This window comes from Canis lupus, chromosome 36 (assembly GCF_003254725.2).
Source record: "Canis lupus dingo isolate Sandy chromosome 36, ASM325472v2, whole genome shotgun sequence".
NCBI classification, from domain to species: domain Eukaryota; kingdom Metazoa; phylum Chordata; class Mammalia; order Carnivora; family Canidae; genus Canis; species Canis lupus.
Window position 1 is genome coordinate 5,163,998 of NC_064278.1, and position 15,717 is coordinate 5,179,714.

The window sequence follows — 15,717 nt, forward strand, 5'->3', positions numbered from 1 at the left end:
ATGGCTCACGTCTGCTCACCTGCTTTACCTGGTGTAGCCAGACTGTGTGGGGATCCGTTACCAGGGTGGTGCGCACACCTGCTTGCCGGATGGCTGCTGGCTGGCTGCGCAGCGCTCACCTGGACTGCGAACCACACCCGGGCCTAGGTTCTCCTCCCCGTGAGTGTATCACCGCAGGGCTGCTTGGGCTGCCTGGGCTGCCTCCCGCCGTGGCGCCTGGGTTCCAAGCATGAATGTTCCGGGGAGAAGCACAAGTTGCCTGTCTCAGGACTTGGCCCAGACGCTGGCATGTCGTCATTTCTTGTGTGTTCTATTGGTCAAAGCCGTCACAAAGCCTAGGCGGATTCAGAGAGGTGGGAGAGGATGCACAGCCGCCTCCCTGTCTGTGGGAGGATCATGTGAGAATTTGTGGCCACTGTTAGCCACCCCACACTAATGGACTCCCCTCCCTGTGGTCTTCCCCCAGCCCTGACGGCCGCTGCCGGAAGAGGCAAGCTGGAGGTGTGCGAGCTGCTGCTGGAGCACGGAGCTGCTGTGTCCCGGACCAACAGGAGAGGGGTCCCACCTCTGTTCTGTGCAGCACGCCAGGGGCATTGGCAGGTACTGGGTGGGCCCCGGAAGGCCTCGGAAACGATGGGTGGGATAGAGTTCACTATTGCCCATCTGCCCTGGGGCCAGTGCGGCTCCTCTGAGCCCTGGCTTTTCCTTGTACTTGGCTTCTGCTTGTGCCATCAGTTCTGCTCCATAACCACAAACGGCTGACAGGCAAGCACAGCCTGCCGTTGTAGGCTGGTAACTGGGAGCAAGGCTGGGGGCCGGCGGAGGCCGAGACCTGCTTCCTTGTACCCAGCGAGGGAAGTGGAGCAGGCGGGCCCTGTCATGGTAACAGAAGACTTGCTGTGACACACCTGTTGTTGTGATTGTGTGACCCATTTGTCCAGCGTACTGGGAGGAAGAGGTGTCTGTTGTGCTCTCTAGAAAAGGAAACCTTGGGGACACCTTGGTGGTACAATTGCTTAGGTGTCCAGTGGGTTTCAGCTTAGGTCATGATCTCAAGGTCATGGGATTTGAGCCTCATGTTGGGTTCTGTGCTTGAGACTCTCACCCCCACCCTCTGCCCCTCCCCCACTGCCCTCATGTGTACATGACACTCCTCCTCCCTCAAATCTTAAAAAGAAAAAACATTTTCTCTCTTCTCCAACCCTGTGATTCAAGCTGGTTTGTTTGTTTCTTTCTCCCCTTCTAGACCTATTTATTAGAGCGCAGCATAAGGGGCAGAGGGGAACAGAGACTCTCAAGCAGACTCCCTGCTGCGTGCAGAGCCCAATGTGTGGCTCGATCCCAGGACCCTGAGATCACAACCTGAGCCAAACCAAGAGTCGGATGCTTAACCGACTGAGCCACCCAGGCACCCCATCCGGCTGGTTTCTTTTACTAGGGAGTTACCTGTTGTTGCCTTAATTCAAGGGAGCAGGGGATCCTTGAGACTTCAGGCATTCATTCATTTTGTGAACAGTGGCCATGGACTCTACGCCATGCCTGGCATCAGGTTCCACACAAGCTACAAACAAAAAATGGATCTTACCACACATCTATCATAGGAAGAATTTTCTAGACCCAATTTTACATCACGGAATCATGTGACTCCCTCTTGCTAGTCCCATTGTTAGGAGCTACAAGCGCTCACCATGAAGATTTTGGCTTTTCAGTTCCATTTCCATGAGCTTGGTTTCTGCCATGTGCTCCCTGTGACCCTCACACCATATGATGCCCTCGCTAGTCCTCTCTCCTGGTCTTAATATTCCTAAGTCATGGCGAGGTTTGGAAAGCTTTTGTCAGTGTATCAAGAATAAGAAAGCAATGGGAATATGCCACCTTTAGTTGTTGAGGCCATGTACCAAACACCACGCCAGAGGGCTGGAGACTGTGGTCCACCCCCTACATAAAGCCCCTCACACTGGGAAGGTAGTCATATGAGGCACCTCTCTGGCTCTTTGGTTTTTGTTCGCCAGCCTTTTCACCATGCACTGGTTGAAGGCGCAGTTCTGAGGCTGGGAATCTCTTCCAGGAAGCTTTGCTAAAAACTGCCTGCTGTGAAGGTCAAGCCATCCACTAAGCCCTGAAGCTTAGAAAAGCAGATTGCTTGGGGGTGTGGGGTGGGTGAATGCTTTCCTGCAGCCTGTGCCTCCTACCGGGTGTAGCTGCTACACCACCACGGGGCCGTGACCTCTGTCCCCTCCTTGCCTTCTGCTCACTTATCCCATATGCCCCGTTGCGGCTGTCTGGTCACTGCCTGATTGTGCTTAGGATCTCCCCTTTCCGTGCCTGGTTATGCCTTGTGTGTGTGTGTTTTATAGGTAAGTAGTAATGAATTGGGCAGGTCAGAAAAAGAATATATATTTGCAAGAAGATTCTATTCAAAGGAATACAATGGAAAGATTTCACAAGCCCTACAAATCCCACAACTCGGGCATTTGAAGAAGAGAATCCTTTGCTACTTTTAGGTGTAGAAAAATCTGCCCTTGGTAGAGAGCACAAGATCTGAAATGGAGCGGAGAGATTGTAATTCCAAGTGTTTCTTTCAGATCGTTAGATTGCTTTTGGACCGTGGCTGTGATGTGAGCCTAAGTGACAAGCAGGGCCGGACGCCCCTCATGGTGGCCGCTTGTGAAGGACACTTGAGCACCGTGGAATTCCTCCTTTCCAAAGGTAGCAGCATGGGAGCCCCTGCAGAGGTTTCTTTCAGATGGACAAAGCCAAGAGCTTTGCCAGACCCATGACCGTACTTTTTGATTCGAGTTTGAAAAGTCCCTTTGTTGGTCATTTTCTGATTTACAGGCAAGTACCAGAATAGGTAGTGAGTGTACATACCCATTACTCAGCGTCAACAGTGGTGATCGCTTTGCCAGCCCGAGTTCCTAGGCTTGCTTGCCGCGGGTCCGCACAGGGATTGGTGGATGTGAATCCGTTTGCTTCTGGGCTTTGTCGCACCGACTTCATGTTCTGTGAACCGGCTGTTTTTTCAGGTGCTGCCCTTTCTTCTCTGGACAAAGAAGGTCTTTCGGCCTTAAGCTGGGCTTGTCTGAAAGGTCACAGAGCGGTGGTCCGGTTTCTGGTTGAGGAGGGAGCCGAGATAGACCAGACGGACAAGAATGGCCGCACACCCTTGGACCTGGCCGCCTTCTACGGTGACGCAGAGACCGTAGGTACCCGCGGGTGGTCGCGCTGTCCACCTGCGCGCCGGGCCTGTGCCACGGAGAAAGTCGGGGGTCCAACCATTCCCGGGGGTGTGTGAGGCCGTGTCTGAGTGTGGTCAGTGTGTATGAGCGTGCTGTGTTGTAGCTTTCATTTTTTTCTCTTATTGTGTGGCATGCAGTCTGTTCTAGAACTTTAGTATAAAGTTAGTTAGTTAGTATAAAATTTTAATAGACTCTCAAAACCTTCAAGATACACGATTACAGACTATGTCTACAGCAGATGCATAATTGACTATGTATACACACATGCATATGTAGTTTTATTTTCTTCTAGGAACCCATTTAAATAGGATTCCTGTACAGAGCATTTAAAAATCGCTTTTTCCATGTATATAGGAAATTACTAGTGAAATAATTATCTGGCTTGTTTTTAAATGGATGTGGCATTGTCTAGAAATAATATAAAATGCCCAGAACGCTATGTTTATCTCTTTGCCACATGCCCGAGTCTGAGATAAGAAGGGGCAAAACGTGAATAAGCTAAGAACCACAAAATGTCTTTCCGTGCAGAAACCATGCTTTTGTCGGGTTCCATGTCCCAGGCTCCAAGCAGGTGTTAAAGGAATGTTCGACTCCTTGAGAGTTACCATTTTTGAAGAATTAAATATGTTTCATGTGCAGATTAGCCAGGGAAGACAGATCCTGCATTGCTGGAAGCCGGGGAACTTGGAGCAGAAGTTGTCCTCACCCTGCACATCTGAGCCTTGATGCTTTTAGAAGGCAGTGATGTTGGGTTTAAATGGTCTCAATTTCCTGGATGGTGTAAATTGTACTTACTTAATGTCGATTTTCAAAAACAGCTGTGTAACTAAACCTCACATATCTATACTTTTATTTTTCAGCATATATTACCTTACCAGGTCCTAGTGTATCTGCATTAGGGAACAGGGAAGGAGCTTAGCATTCTAGTGTAATTTTTTTTTTAAATTGTGGTTAATAAACACAACATAAAATTTACCATCTTAACCATTTCTAAGAGTTCAATAGTGTTAGTATACTTCAATGTCCACACTTTGTCCTGTAAAACTGAAACTCTGTACCCATTAAAGAAGGCCTCATTTCTCTCCTCCTCCAGTCCCTGGGAGCCACCATATAGGTGGAGTCCTAGAGTATTTGTCCTTTAGTAACTGGTTTATTTCACTTAGCATAATGTCCACAAAGTTCATCCCTGTTGTAGCATGGTCTGGGATTTCCTTTCTTTTTGAGGCTGAAGAATATTCCATTGTAGGTATGTCACATTGTGTTAATCATTTCATCTGTCAGCGAACATTTGGGTTGCTCCCAGCTCTGTTATGAATAGTGCACTTACGAAGATGGGCACACAGATATCTTCAAGATCCTGAAAATTCTTCAGAATCTATTTGTATTGTTTTGGATATGTACCCATAAGTGGGATGGCTGGATCAAACGATAGTTCTGTTTTTAATTTTTTGAGGAACCTACATATTGTGTCTAGAGTGGTCACACCATTTTACATTCCCATCAACAATGTACAAGGGTTCCTGTTCCTTCACATCCTCTCCAACACTTAATCTATCTTTCTCCTTCCTTCCTTCCTTCCTTCCTTTCCTTCCTTTCCTTCCTTTCCTTCCTTTCCTTCCTTTCCTTCCTTTCCTTCCTTTCCTTCCTTTCCTTCCTTTCCTTCCTCTCTCTCTCTCTCTCTTTCTTCCTTCCTTTTTCCTTTCTTTTTCTTTCTTTTTTTTCCTTCCTTCCTTTTGATAACAGCCATCTTAAACCTAATATCTTATAGGTTTCATTTGCATTTCCCTGATGATTAGTGATGTTGGACATCTTCTCATATGTTTGTTGGCCATTTGTGTCATCTTTTGAGAAATGTCTTCACATCCTTTGCCTGCTTTAAAATTGAGCTATTTGGGTTTTTTATTGAGTTGTAGAAACTCTTTATATATTATGGATATTAATCCCTCTAGTGGCATTTTGAACCCCTGGTGGACTAACAGATTCACATGAAAATCTAAGTTGGCTAGAGACTTATTTTCTAGTGAATAGAACAATTTGAGTAGCCAAAGTGTTTTGTTTTTTTTCTGTGTTCTGTATGTCCAAGTGACTGCTTTCATACTACATCAAATCAGTCTATGTACCATGGTCTCGAATCTTGCCTCTTTACATACCCAATAATTGAGGGTCTTTCCTAAGCCTTAAAGTGAGTTATAATTGGGTTTATCTGATCTCAAGCTGCAAGCTTCTCCAGCTTGCTGTACCCAGGCAGTGTGGATCTGAGTGTTTCTGAAGTGCCCATTGCTGTAGCCTGCCAGCTCATTGGAGCTTTGCAGAAGTCTGCTTCCTAAGTAATTGGAGACGAAAAGATGATTGTGGCATCTCTGTGGCCCGGGAAGTGGATGTGCATGTACTCATCTGTGGTATATGGATGCATGTACCTAACATGTCCCTCCTTGGGAGTGTTCACCCGCCTTCCTCATGCTAATAGAGTGGGTTTTAGCGAGATTGCAGCTCCTCTGTTTCTTTTTTTTTTTTTTAATTGTTTTTTTTTATTTTTATTTTTTAAATTTATGATAGTCACACACACACACAGAGAGAGAGAGAGAGAGAGAGAGAGAGAGAGAGAGGCAGAGACACAGGCAGAGGGAGAAGCAGGCTCCATGCACCGGGAGCCTGACGTGGGATTCGATCCCGGGTCTCCAGGATCGCGCCCTGGGCCAAAGGCAGGCGCTAAACTGCTGCGCCACCCAGGGATCCCAGCTCCTCTGTTTCTTGTCAGCTTTATTTCACATTAGGATCCTTAATGGCCAGAGGTGTAGAGGATCTCAGTAAAGCTAAGACTGCCAGCACCTCCCCAAGAGGCAGAGGTGGGTGGGTGTGTAGCACTCTTGCAGCGACCCTTCAGGGCTCTGTCTCTCCCACCATAGGTCCTGTATCTGGTTGAGAAGGGAGCCGTGATCGAGCACGTGGACCACAGCGGCATGCGCCCCTTGGACAGAGCCATTGGTTGTCGAAACACATCTGTAGTGGTTACACTACTGAGAAAAGGAGCCAAATTAGGTCAGTAAATACCCCGTTTTGGCAGCAGGACGGGGGGTTACCCTCAGATTCTAAAGTATGTCGGGGACCATTAGAGACTTACCTGCTCCCAGATTAAGAAGTAAGATGTCAGGTGCTTAGAGATTGTGTTTTTTCCCTCCTCTGTAAAGCTCATTTGATCACAGTTGTCCAAAATACTTAAGTGGTTCATAACATTATCACTGCAGTGTGGGTAGAAAGCAGCAGCCAGTGTTGAAGGACAGTCTAGAATTGTAGGGCATTAGGAGTGCCCGGGAGCAGGGCAGGGAGCCGTGCCGTTCATCTCTTGGGGAGGGTCGGGGGGGCAGGTATCATGGTTAAGAATGTGGGTGGCTCTGCTGAGCAGCTGAGTGTGGGAACCACTGTCCCGGAGTCGTCCCAGCCGGGCGGGTAGGGCACTGGCAGCCCCAGCAGTTCTGTGGAGGAAAGGCCACGGGATTTACTGGAAACAGGATGGGGGTCAGTTGAGGACCGTGATGGGGCAGGAGGGACTGTTGTGTGGGGGGGAGCCCCTTTTGTGTGTTTGGTCGGAAGTGACCCCCCACTCAGAATGTGTGGGTACAGAGCAACCGGAAGAGGGCTCTCGGCAGGTAGTGATCAGCCCGGCATGTTACACAGGGGGAAACCAAGGCACAACTGGGGTGGATAGTTTCCTGAGGGTGCTAAGGCTCGGCAGAGTCCGTGTTTGAGGAGGAGCAGGTGGCTCCCGACGCTGCTCTTTTGAAGCAGCGTCCCCGCCGCGCTTAGGAGTGGGCTGTGAGCCGTAGGGACGCAGGCCTGGTGCGGGGAGGATGGGCCAGAGCCCGCCTGCCTGAGAACACCCTCCACTCCCCAGCCCCAGGGTTCCCGCAGGAAGCCGAGGAGATTACCGGGAAGCTGGGTTTAACTGAGGAGGGGGTGGGCATGGCTGCTCCGATGCCTCGGTCCCCAGCGCGTCGCCCCGGAGTCGCAGGTGTGTCCGGTCCAGCCTCCCTCCCAGGCGCTTGGTTCAGCGTGAGGCAGATTTGAAGGGAGACCAGCTCCCCGGGGGCCACTCCGTCCCCTCCACTTCACTGTTGTCTGGAGGCTGCAGGACACACTGTGCCGCCGTCGGTGACCGTCGCTGCGCTCGGGCTCAGAAGCCGCGACCTCCTTCCGGCCGGAGCGCTGCTGCGCCCCTGAATGCGTCTTTGTTTTGCAGGAAATGCCGCCTGGGCGATGGCTACTTCCAAGCCTGACATTCTGATTATACTTTTACAGAAATTGATGGAGGAAGGAAACATGATGTACAAAGTAAGTGGTTCCCCCCCCGCCCCCCAACAAGCAGCCCATGAGCAGCCCCTCGGCCTGGCGGGGGCCGGACCAACCGTCCCCGGGCTCGGGATGGCGCTCAGCGGCCTGGCCGGGCTCCCAGGTCCCCGCGGCGGGCCTGGAGGTGGCGGCCGCGCTCCGTGGGGGCCACTACTTCTGCGGCTGTGACTGAGGCGGCAGCCCTGGTGGGAGGCAGAGCGGCCTCAGGCGTGAGAGCCTTCGTGCACCGGGTCGTAGACACACAGGAAAGGGACGCTCAGGAGACGTTTCAGGAGAAAAGAATCGTTAAGTCTCCTACGACTATTAACTTAGTTTTAACATCCTTTAGCGTCTGCAATTTGGAACAGTTTCCAGAGCTTTCTTTACTTAAGATGACCAAGGAATATATAAATACTCAGGAGACTTTTTTTCACCGTTTTCTCTTAGAAATGGAAATATGTGGGTGCCTGGGTGGCTCCGTCGGTTAAGCGTCTGCCTTCAGCTCAGGTCATGATCCCCAGGTCCTGGGATCGACCCCACGTTGGGCTCCCTTCTCAGTGGCAAGCCTGCCTCTCCCTCTCCCTCTGCTGCTCCCCCTGCTTGTGGTTTCACTCTTTCTCTCACTCTCTCAGATAAATAAAATCTTAAAAAAAAAAAAAGAAGAAATGGAAATAAATTTAAGGACTAATAAATTAACTTGAAAGTAAAAATTTTAAAGTTTAAAGTGAAATTTCCAAAATAAGACCTTATAGCTCAGAGGTCAGCAGACCTTTCCTGTAAAAGGCCGGACAGCAGACATGTTAGGCTTTGCCATGTGGTCTCTGTCACAGCTCCCTCGCTTTGCTGCGGGGGCATGAAAGCAGCCACAGGTGACACATGAACGAACGGATGTGGCCGTGTCCGTCAGACTGCATTGTACAAACGGGTGGCAGGCCGGGGTTGGCGGGAAGCTGTAGTTTGCTCACTCCTGGTTTAGGGAGATGCTCAGGCCATTTATGTGTGAATCACTGTTCTTTCCAGGTCTGTGATGAGATGATCAAGTGTTTTGAAAACAAAACACAAAACCTGCATTATGACCACTTTAATTAATCCTTTCACAAGAGGCTGTTGCATGGGCTACATTTAGTTTTTTCCTTTTCTTTTTTAAATAATAACAAATAAGTAGGCATCCAGCACAACCCAGCAGGGTTTCTGGCTAAGAATCCTTTTGAAATTGAGTTCAGAGTGTGTGTTGTGTCTTTGAAGTGGTTTTAATATGAATTTTGGTAGGCAATTATGTTAGAAATATCAGGCCATTTTCAACAGACTTCATACCTGCTGTGCCATGGAACTGACTGAGCAAATGGATTTCTTTAGCCTTGAAAATGACGTGCAGTGCTGTTCGATTTTTTAAAGCCTGTACTTTAGTTCCTCTTCAAAGAAAAATTATGATTCTACAGCGAGCTCTAGGTTTCTCCACAAGACCGTACTTGCCTTGAGAACCGTATCATTTCTTCATCTGATTTCTAGTACACTTAGCATTAAAGCATCTGTAGGAGACGGATCATTTTGGAAATGGTTTTCAAAAATATATAACAGGGGACACTGTGTGACTCAGATCAGCCACCGACTCCTGATTTTGGCTCAGGTCATGATCTCAGGGTCTGGAGATGGGCTGGAGTTGGGCTCCGTGCTGGGCGTGGAATCTGCTTAAAATTCTCCCTTTCTCCTCATCCCCACTGCTCCTGTGCACTCTTTCTCTCTCTCAAAAAATAAAATAAAATATATATATATACACAGGATAATCTGTTGTATTAATAGTTATCAGTTTGGCAACGTATGGGCTGCTTCCTAGAAAACCTGTGTTCCTTCCCGAAGCCCGAGGCCAGAAGCCGCGGGGACAGTGAGCCGGTGCCGGGCAGCCGGGGACCCGCGTGCCCTGGTGGCCGTGGTGGCCCCGGGGGAGCCTGTACCTCCTGGAACATCAGGAAAAGGCCCAATTTCTTTGCTTTCTGGTTCCTAGAAAGGGAAGATGAAAGAGGCGGCCCAGAGGTACCAGTACGCCTTAAGGAAGTTTCCTCGAGAAGGATTCGGAGAGGACATGCGACCCTTCAATGAACTCAGAGTGTCCCTCTATCTCAACTTGTCTCGCTGCCGGAGAAAAACAAACGTAAGCTGAGCGCCGGCCTGTGCCTGGAGTGTTTGCCGGTGGCCTAGGCCAGCCCGCCCCGCGCTCCCGGGGCTCCCGGGGCATCTGTGGGCACATCCTCTGGACACGGCCTGCGGGGAGCCGCTCCTCTCGGGGGCGGGCGGGCGACCGCTGCCACGACGCGCCTCCCGAGGCGCTGGGAGATGCGCTGGGGGGGCCGGTCCCAGAAGGCCAGGGCGCCCAGGCTGAGCACGCGCCTTCCCGTCCGCCTGGCGTGGGGTGTGTTTGCTCAGAGGCGGTGCCCGCAACCGCAACCGGGTAATCGGTGACGAGCGCGGTAACTCGTAACTAGTCGACTCGATTCAGTACTTCCTCCCTCTGCGGCCCCCGCCCGCCCCCGCCCCCACCCCCGCCCCGAGCCGTCCGTTTCCGTTTCTCTGCTGGATTCTCCTCAAGATACTGTTAAGGTTTGGCTGCCTCCTGACCGAGGAACGAGGTCTGAGGGTGCCCCTCCGTGCGGGCCCTGACCCGTGTTTGTTGTCCACGCTAGGACTTCGGCATGGCCGAAGAATTTGCTTCCAAGGCCCTCGAGTTGAAGCCGCAGTCCTACGAAGCCTTCTACGCCAGGGCGAGGGCCAAGAGAAACAGCAGGTAGGGCGGCTGTGGGCGGCGCCCGCGAGGCCTCTGCCCTGTGCGGCGTCCGGTCGGGTCGGGTCGGGTTGGCCGCGGGTTGGTTTCCGGTTGACCTCGGGTTGGATTCGGGTTGGATTCCGGTTGACCTCGGGTTGACCCCGGGTTGGCTTCGGGTTGGTTTCCGGTTGACCTCGGGTTGACCCCGGGTTGGCCGTGGGGCTCGCGGGCTCCCCAGCGGCCCCTGGCGCCTCCCGGGCCTCCCACCCCCTTGATACTGAATCGGAGCTTCCGCGGGCCGGGCCTGGACGTCGTCAGCAACGGCTGCGCTGGCTTCGGCCGCGACGTCTCGGGAGCGGCGCCCGCCCCGCGCTCCGGGGTCCATCCGTGCCCGCGGGGGGCAGGGCGGCGGGGGGCCGCGAGGGTGCCGGCCTCGCTGCTCCGGGCGGGAAGCGCGCCCACCGGGGCGGCGAGTGACGGCTTCTCCTCTGCCCGAAGGCAGTTCGCGGCGGCGCTGGCGGACCTGCGCGAGGCCGGGAGGCTGTGCCCCGCCAACCAGGAGGTGCGGCGGCTGCTGGCGCGCGTGGAGGAGGAGTGTCGGCAGCTGCACCGGGGCCCGCCGCACAGGCCGCAGGGCGCGCCCGCCGCTGCCCCCGGGTCGGACGAGGACGAGGCCGAGGACGAGGACGAGGCGGCCGGCGGGCCCGCGGCCCTGGCCCTGGCCCTGGAGGACGACGCGGAGGCCGCGTGGGCCCCGGGGGCGGCCCCGCCCTTGGCGCCCAGGCCCCAGGCGCCGCCGCGCGGCCCGTCGCCCTACATCCGGAACCTGCAGGAGGGGCTGCAGCGCCGGGTCAGGCCCGCGTCCCCGCGCGGCCGGCAGGGAGGCGGGCGGGCCCCGCGGGAGGCCGTGGCGCCGCCGGGCGGGCTGGGGCCGGGCCTGGGGCTGGGGCCGGGGCTGGTGCCGCCGGCCGCCCGCCAGGCGCAGATCGTCAGGACCGGGCCGCACGCGGGCGCCAGGGCGCAGGGGGGCGCACAGCACGCTCCCGCCGGCAGCGGCCCGGGCCACGGCCCCGCAGGGGCTGCCGAGCGGCTCCTGCCGCCCGCGCCCGCCGCCCCGGGGAGCCACGCGGCCTCGGTCGCCAGCTCGGGCTCCTCCGGCTCCCCGTCCGGCAGCGTCAAGATGTGCGGCTCCACCAGCAGCTTGGCCTCCGGCGGCGGCGGCCTCCCCGACGGCCCCGAGGCCCGGGTCCGAGAGCCTGCGGCCGGCGCCCCGCCCCCCGCGCCCGCCCCCGCGCCCGCCCCCGCCGAGCCCCGGCCGCGCAGCACGCCCTTCATGGGCGTCACGGACAAGACGGCGAGGTCGCAGCCCCAGGGCCACCCCGCGCCGCGCGCCCGGGCCCTGCCCCTGCCCGACGGGCTCCTGGCCCTCGCGGCCTCCGCCGCCGGCCTGCAGGCCCTGAGCGCCGGCCCCCCGGGCGGCGGCGTCCGCGGCTTGGCGCAGGGCCGGGAGCGGGAGCGGGAGCCGGAGGAGCAGCCCCGGCCGGGCCCGGCGCGCCGCGCGGACATCCGGGCCCCCAAGGCGGCCCCCGCCCCGTGCCAGGAAGGCGCCTGCGTCGGCAGCGAGGCCCGCAGGAGCCACCTCCCCTCGGCGAAGCCAAAGCGGTCGTTCATAGAGTCCAACGTGTGAGCCGGCGCCGCGCGGCCTCCCTGTGGCGGCCCAAAGGTTTTCACGAGAGAAACGACCTCAGCCATGGGTTTTTTTTTTTTTTTTTTTCCTTTTTCCCTGGGGGTGGGGTGGTGGTGGATCAGATGTCCTGGATGTATTTAAAATGTGGAATAAAATTTTTTTGACAAATAGTCACCGTGAATAATGCCGACCAGAATTAAAAGCTGTCCTCAGTCATGCCTGTGGAGCTAAACGTTTAAGACCGCCCCAAAGACACGAACTCCCGCTTCTCCCTTCCGAGCTGCCACCCCCCCCCCCCCCCCCGCCCCCCTTTAGCCTTTGCCGTGAGGTCGGAGCGTGATACTCCCTAGAGGACGGGCCTGGGCCTGACCCCTGGCGCGGCCTCCGGATGACGGACCTTGGAGTAGATGGAACTTCCAAGTCTCCGTTCCATTGAGTCAAATCCCAACTTTTATATATAAACATATAAAAGTTTCTAGCTGAATGTGTGACTGTAAAGTTATATAGGTGATATTTTTTCGTTTCTTTTTGTTTTAGCAAAAGACGAGGACATCCAAATATTGTTCCCTTTGTAGTAGTTTCCCTAGAGGATTAAACGTTTAGTTCCATGTTATGGTTCTCCTCAAAAATATTTTTATAGCGCCTTTTTTGGAACTATATTCCCACTTCATGGTGTTTTTAATGTTAGGAAACAGTGTAAGCCATTTGGAATCATGATTGATGGTCAGGTTGGATTTAGGCTAAAACCCTAAGAACGCCGCATTCTTTCGGATATGTAAATAAGCTCTCAACTGGTTCCCAAACTGCTTTTACCAGTGGTGTCGCACTCCTGGAACAAGCGTTCCAAGGTCCTTTAAGGACAGTATTTGATTTGGATAGTTAAGGTATGGTTGGTTGTTGCTTTTGTTTCATTACACAATCGTTACTTTGTAGTCACGTGTTGTACATATTAAATAGCCAACTTGTATTCAGACTTTGTAAATAGAACTCTTTCAAATACTTAATCATAAAAAAAGCTCATGTATTTGCATGTTCTTTGTAAGCTTCATTCATGCTGGTTATTGCACTGAACGATGTATTATTAGGGCATGTTAACAGTATACCAGTAACAGCACTTTATCTCGTTTATATGAACACCTTTGAGGTGCTACTTAAGTCCAAACTGATGTATTATTCATCTGTAAAGATAAGGTACAGGAATGAACCTTGGTTTAAAGGTATTTTTATATGAAAATGGTGCGCTATTGGAGGATGTTAAAATGCTAAATTGAGAGAGGTGGGAGTATAGTTGTTTTATATGTTGGGATGTGAAATTTATTTTCTAGAATTGGGGAGAAGGAAGTTCTATATTTACAGAATGTTTTAAAAACGAATAGTTGTCATGAAGTTCTTGTAAGCATCATCATGGTTTTGTACAAATAGGAAATCTGGTGTCATTCTTCAACATTTGTTTCTGAGTGTGTACAGCGTACTTTGTACAGCTTTTTTTTTTTTTTTTTTTTTTTTTTTAGGCTTTCTGTGAGTTTTGCTAGAAGTACTATGGCTTATTTATTGTTCATTGTTTTCTTTAATATTTGTGAAAGTCTTACTCTTTTGTTATGTAGTTTTGTTTCTGCACAACTACTGTACTTTTCCATATGGAATAAAGAATATTAATAGAATTTGTTTTGTATTAAATGAAACAATGGATAGAGACTGTCCTGATGACAGCGATCTGCCTTCGCTTACTCCTGGGTGATCTTGTTACCCTAAAGAAATAGTGAAAAGTCTATTTTTATAGTAATAATATCAGACACATGTTTAACCTCATTTGATAATTTCAGAAAAAGTGTGAAGCTTCGAGATACCCCAGAACATTCAATGGTTAGCATTAGTCCTTTGTGCCTGAAACAGAATTCCTGTTCCAGAAATCTTGGGGTCTGTTTTTCCTGGAAACAGGTACCTTCAGTAGTATAACTCTTTAAAAACACTTTGGCAATTCACCGAGCACTGTGTTGATTATAAACGTTCTTCACATTTGTAGTCTTTCAGTTAAAAGGGTGCATACATCATACCCACATATCCGTCTCAGAGTAGTGGGAATGCGAGTGAACATCAAACTGGGCTGTACTGTGATAAAACCCTGATGTGGAATCTTGAGTCAGGATATCCCCTAAGACTCCTGCAGGTTCCTGTCTGGGGATGGCTGTAAGGCTGACTAAAGTATCTGCAGTCCTCCTTTAAAGCCATATATTAAACTTGGGGGTTAAAAACACAAAAACAGGTGGGAGGGAAAAGTGTTAAAGATGTTTGGTCACTGCCCCAGAAAGAAGTGAAGTCTTCTTGGGAAGCTACTGGTCAGTCAGTCCTGAGGATGGGGCTGTGGGCAGGTGAGCACTGCTCCCATGTAGTCCTCAGTGAATGGCTCGGCCTCGGGGGTGCAGTACAGAGGCCTTGTGGGGCCCCTTCCTGTGGGCGGTTTTGGATTTGGTTTGTTTGCTTGTATGTCTGGGGAGGAGGAGTTGTCTGGTTTTGGATTTGCATTCATAAACGGAAGCATTTCACTTGAGTAAACTATTGGCGTCTTAGTTTTCAACCATCTTAACAAGAAACTATGGTGAAATGAAAAAGTCGCCGCCTTTTACACGTTTAAAAGATAACCAATCTTTTATTGTGTTTTCTATCAGTGATGTCAATGATTTTTAGTAATTTTGATGTAAAAAACCAATCCACCTCCTTTGGAAAAGTCTGTCAAAAAAAATATATTTTGTTAAGATTATGTTAACATACTTTCTCTGTAGAACACAATAGAAAAACACCTAGGACCTGTTCCTAGCCTTCTTTTTGTCTTCACTTGAATGTAAGAAGCTTGGGTGGTATGAAAAAAAAAATCCTCTTGTAGAAAAATCACAGGATCGTAAATCCCAACTAGGACACAAAGGAAATAAAATTCAGTAATCCATTAGGATGATGGAAATTTTACAAAGCAACTGTAAAGAAAAGCCATTTTGAGATTTTTGTGGTAGTTGGCTTTCCACAATTCTGTGACAGAGCAAATTATAAATCTGTAAAATATAGAAACAGACCAAATTATACATAATCACATTACTTTTTCCCTCTCATTTCTGAATTTTTGAACAGCTTAGATGAGGCTTTTGAGCCCTGACTGCTCTTACAGTTGAGTTCCATCTAACATGCCTTCCTACTCATGCCTTCCATTCTGGGACACAGGTTAGGGCAGGTACGTAAAGTCAATGCCACCTCAACATTGTGACCTTGAAGTTTTCTGCAAGGGAATGCTTATCAGGATGTTGTATTAAGAGCCAGCCTATTGTGTACAAACGTATAGTTACCCTAGCTTAGACTGTTGTATGATAACTTCTGAACTCTAAAAGGAGGCTGGTTTGCTACCTTATTTCAACAAAGTCAACTTGACATAATTTATTCCATCTAACTTTGTACGCAGGTTTGGACTTTGGGGAAAAATCATTACCACCTTGCAAATTGAGAATCCAACGAAACTGCTCATTAAACATTTCAAAATGATTTTTTCAATTTAGTCCTAAACAATACTACAGCTATTCGGTTACAAATTCCCTTTGAAAGAATTCCAAAGAGTTACCAAATTAATGACCATTAACTAGGATTTCAATGTTATGTTCAGATTAATCTTTAGTTGTAATGAAAATATGACCTATATCTAGCAAGAATAAATTTGAGCATTGCAA

At 50.8% G+C, this 15,717-nt stretch overlaps 1 protein-coding gene across 8 annotated transcripts in view; it reads left to right on the forward strand.

Annotated features, from left to right (window-relative positions):
* Nucleotides 1-13,671, forward strand: part of TANC1 (tetratricopeptide repeat, ankyrin repeat and coiled-coil containing 1) — a 226,744-nt gene extending 213,073 nt beyond the window's left edge. For 7 of the 8 annotated variants that reach the window (XM_049106149.1, XM_049106146.1, XM_049106148.1 and 4 more), the window contains 8 exons: nt 467-600; nt 2,586-2,709; nt 3,027-3,202; nt 6,146-6,278; nt 7,477-7,568; nt 9,568-9,714; nt 10,244-10,344; nt 10,822-13,671. In XM_049106149.1, the coding sequence (XP_048962106.1) occupies nt 467-600; nt 2,586-2,709; nt 3,027-3,202; nt 6,146-6,278; nt 7,477-7,568; nt 9,568-9,714; nt 10,244-10,344; nt 10,822-12,010 (2,096 nt within the window). In that variant the 3' untranslated portion in view covers nt 12,011-13,671. Of the gene's footprint in view, nt 1-466; nt 601-2,585; nt 2,710-3,026; nt 3,203-6,145; nt 6,279-7,476; nt 7,569-9,567; nt 9,715-10,243; nt 10,349-10,821 lie in introns of those variants that run through there. The other variant, XM_025471123.3, reaches the window with a different exon arrangement.
* The last annotated feature ends 2,046 nt before the right edge of the window (nt 13,672-15,717 follow it).